This window comes from Diabrotica undecimpunctata, chromosome 9 (assembly GCF_040954645.1).
Source record: "Diabrotica undecimpunctata isolate CICGRU chromosome 9, icDiaUnde3, whole genome shotgun sequence".
Taxonomy (NCBI): domain Eukaryota; kingdom Metazoa; phylum Arthropoda; class Insecta; order Coleoptera; family Chrysomelidae; genus Diabrotica; species Diabrotica undecimpunctata.
Genome location: NC_092811.1, coordinates 72326531 through 72331008, shown reverse-complemented (window position 1 = coordinate 72331008; position 4478 = coordinate 72326531). Strand labels below are relative to the sequence as shown.

The window sequence follows — 4478 nt, the reverse complement described above, 5'->3', positions numbered from 1 at the left end:
TGTGTTATAGATTTTAATGAAATTGAAAAAAAGTTTGCCGTTTGCATAGCGAACTCTCCTATTTTGTGAGTTAAATGGACTCGTCCAACAGTACCAATACCTTAAATATGTTTGGTTAGGTGTATATCCATCCCGATGACTAACATATCCCTGTATAGACTTATATTTTTTGTTACTTATTATCTAACATTTTAAGTCGTAAATATATTGCAGTTTAGCTAAAAATCTTTTTATTCTTTACAATTCTAACATAATATTTGGCTTTGAACACATGTTACATAGTAAATAGAATGTTAGCTTCTTCCGGGAATTTGTATTGGTAAATAAAAAACATATATTTTTACAATTTTTATTATTACTCGTAAATAAAAAACACATCTTTTACACTTTTTTTTTAATTATATACAGATACAAGTTTAGATATTAGAGTTTTTAATTGTTGTAAGATATTTTCGTTTGGGCAAGGCACTCCAAATAGATTCCAATTAAATGGTCCTGCTGCAATAACTTTTCTTGTAAATTCATTAAATTTATAGTAAGTATTTGGACGGAAAAAGTAAATATGGCCATCAATCCATCGAAGTGCGAGAGAAATATCTTCAGGTATTCCCGGAAATATGTCTTTTATCCATCCTCTTCTTACCTCGCTAGTAAAATCATTAGAAAATTCTATATATGACATATTGTTGTAAAATGCATAGGATTGCCCGGAATTTGATTGAAAAATAGCATTGATGTGTGCCTTCTTGGGTATATTAAGTGTGAAATTATCAATATATTGAATGCTAGGAAAGGATGCTGAGAAATATTTGTTTGGAGGCACAATTGTAACCAAATCACCGCCTGTTGTTTGAAAAATGTGTTGTAAAGTGTATTGACGTAATTCTGTAGGAACATAATCAGCAAGAAGTTCAGGCTGAGATGGAATAATCATTTCGTTCAAGTCTAGTTTCCATATAAATTTATCGCGGGCGATATATAATCGGTAATTTGAAAACTCTGGAGCAGTGGCTAGAAACATAAAATCTGGAACAATATCACACAAATTTTTCGGTTGCTTACTAGGCCTTGGTCTTGTCGAACTAGTTGTTGGTCTTGACGTTGTCGAACTAGTTGTTGGTGTATGTACCGTTGTATACCTTGAGCGGGCCGGTTGCTTACGAGTTGTTGAGCTAGTTGTTGTAAACTTTGGGTTTGGAGCATATGTATTGTTAGGCCCATATAGATATTGTGTTGCATTTATATCATCATTATGTAGACCACTAATCTTATGCTGATACATATTATACATGATAGCGTTTTGAGTACCACTATGACCGATTCCAAGAGCATGCCCAATTTCATGAACCAGTACCATAAGAAAACTTATACGACCTTCAGGTATAGAGTCGCTTCCAAAATGCCAGGGCTTCGTTATATCTAAATGTATTTCTGTACAGGTGCCTGTAGAATGAGGAAAGTATGAATGTCCTAAAGCAACACCTCCAACAAATCTAGTAGGACATTCGGCATCTCCCATACAATTTGCTCTAAAATGATGAGTTCCCCTAACCATAGTTATGGTTATATCTGGTGGCTCTAGCGTAGGATTTGTAACCATTGTGAATGTTAAGGTTGAAACATTTTGCCATATCTGAAATGCCATTTCTGCGTCTTTTTGGGCCTTGGGCGTTCTTTGAGGAAAATACCATCGCAGGTGTTGTTTGTGCCATGGAGAAACCACTATAAATTCGTTATCACTGTGTTGACAACGCGGGCGACGCATAAATTTGATTGTTGCATTATTAAGCAAACCATCCACTGGTAAATTATACTTTTCTTGAAAGTTAATTATCAAAGTAGAGAAATCTGTACTATTATCGATCTGTTCATATTGATTTAGATAGGCAATAGCGTCTTTTTCCGAGAAATCATTGCAAAACACGCTTGCGAACGTTAGCATAAAAACTAATACGTCTATTCCCTTCAACATCGTGGCTGCGAATAATTTTAAAATATTAAGTAGCATGTATATACCCGGTTACTAGTATCTATTTGTTTTCAACAACGTTTTAGTCAGAGAGGTACTAGGGACATCTAGTTACTGTACTTTGTACTTTAAACAAAGAATAAAAATATTACAATATATTTTACTATTTTCTACTTTTGTTATCATATTGTTATATGGTACTAGATATAAATTATTTTTATCTTAAATTGGTTTAGTCATATAGACGCGAATATACCAAATGTGTATGCATTCAACGATGAATCACCGGTTGGGCATTTCCTTTTAACACATCTCCCATGATATATAGCCGGAAACACGTGCACATTCCGTTCTATTTCTAATTAAGCCTGGCATGTGATGCATAAATGAATAGTCTTACGAAATATTGTGCAACATAGTTTTAGCGTGAGTTACGTCATACCAGCCTGTCTATTTAATGAACGAATACGTTTTGTACTACCAGTCTGCAGTCAACATTGCGAAAGTAACAACGGTTGTTTGTGCCCGTCAACGTTTACGAAAAGTAACAGTGAGTGTTTGTGCCAGTCCACATTTACGAAAAGTACCAGTGGGTGTTTGTGCCAGTCAACATGTACGAAAAGTAACAGTGGGTGTTTGTGCTACAAGAACCTTGACGATAAGGTGTTTGTTTGTGTTTGGGCTACAAAAATTAAAAGACATAAGTACTATTTTATATATTTTTAGAGGTTTCATAGAACATTTCTTCGTAGGTAGGTCATTTCAACAATGGGTTTAAAAAAAAACAATTACTTTAGAACATTACTTTTATTTATTTCCTAGTATCTGTGCTACAGCAATAAAAATGTTTGTACGTAACTCTAGTAGAGATTCCGGAGCCTCCTCAAAATATGCTGCCGTCGATCTGTTTTTCTTAAAATCGTGATATATATCAACCATTTTTCTGTCTTCATCACTTTTACACATGACCATTCCTTTTTTCATAGTAAATTTTATTTGATGAGGTAGATGATGTTTTGTAATTGCGTCTGTTAGATCGTATATTATTTCATTATGCTCATTCCAGAAATGTGGTGTGATTGTAACTCCATTTGAGTAAAACTTTGTACCTACTACGACCTTTGTTGTTATTCCATATTGCTTTGCGACTTCGTGTAAGATTAAACTAGTCGGTAAACACGCGCCTGCGTAGTTGGCCCGAATAAATTCTTGCTCAATACATGTCTTAATTAAGTTTAACTGAATGTACTGTTTCATAAGATTGGCCATACTGCGATGTGTCTGCTTTGACTGTTATTCGATGAATGACCGCTTGCTGGTATTATTCAGAGTGTGTTAATGATGATGATGAAAGTGGTGGGGGTAATCAAGATTTTTTGTCTGTTTACAACTAATGTAATCAAGTTGACTAAAAGCGATAAATGCACCACTTTTACATTGATTCTTATGGAAGAACAAGCACAAATCTGCACATTTCAGAGGCCTTTTGAGCATAATGTTATACCATTTAATCTTCCTTCCGACCGAAGATATAACTTTGGTGTTTACAGCTAATGTACTCAATTTTACTAAATGCGATAAATGCAGCACTTTTTACATTGATTCTTATGGATGAACGTGTACCTTATACCCTAATTAAGCACTTTATTCTGTTTCAGATATTCCCCTTTCAGGCGTCGTTTAGATTCCTCTGGTTATGTGACATAATGTCTTATGATACAATATGTGAATCTGAAAAACCTTGCGGGTGTAAACGACTATTCCAAAGGAACAATTGGAACGAAACTAGAACTGTGTTCATATCATGTGACACACTTCACTATTACGAAGAATCAAAAGAAGAAGCTGAGCAACGGTCAAACCGAGAGCATGAAGATCAAAGGAGATTGGAAGCAAAACGACTACTTAGAGAAGAACGACGTTTACACATGAAAACGCAAATTGAGGCATTAACAGACGACGTTCACATTAAATTACATCGAATAATTAAAAATACTGATTTCCGACGTAAACTTATCCGATATTTGAATAATGGTTACCTGGATAAGACGCTACGTGACCTACTAGGTTTTGTGAAAAAGGGACGATTTTGGTTGGCATATCCTAATCGCTTACTAACGATGGAGGAAGCTTATAAAGACGTGCTTTTTGGTACTAATGTAATGTAAATAAACAATATTTGCACATGTCTTTTTTTTTAAATATAAAGGTATCAGTGTTGTATGTAAAACTTGTATTTTTATACTTTATGTATTCGTTTATTGGTCTCTATCTTAGGTTTCGTCTATAACTTGTATTTTTTTATTTTTATACTTTCTGTATTCGTTTCTTAGTCTCTGTCTTAATATAAAGGCGTATAACTTGTGTATTTTTATACTGTGTGTATTCGTTTCTTGGTCTCTATCTTAGGTTTCGTATATAACTTGTATTTTTATTTATTTTCTTTGATAGTACGCGCTTCGTAGGTTAAGAATAGACGCTATCTTCACGTTGCGTAAAAGAAGAAGAA

The 4478-nt window shown here is 34.2% G+C and overlaps 1 protein-coding gene across 1 annotated transcript; it reads right to left on the bottom strand.

Moving 5' to 3' along the window:
• Positions 1-394: 394 nt before the first annotated feature.
• LOC140451150 (matrix metalloproteinase-18-like) lies at positions 395-1972 on the bottom strand. Its single transcript, XM_072544882.1, has one exon. It carries the CDS (start codon positions 1970-1972, stop codon positions 395-397), a length of 1578 nt encoding a protein of 525 aa, XP_072400983.1.
• Positions 1973-4478: the final 2506 nt, after the last annotated feature.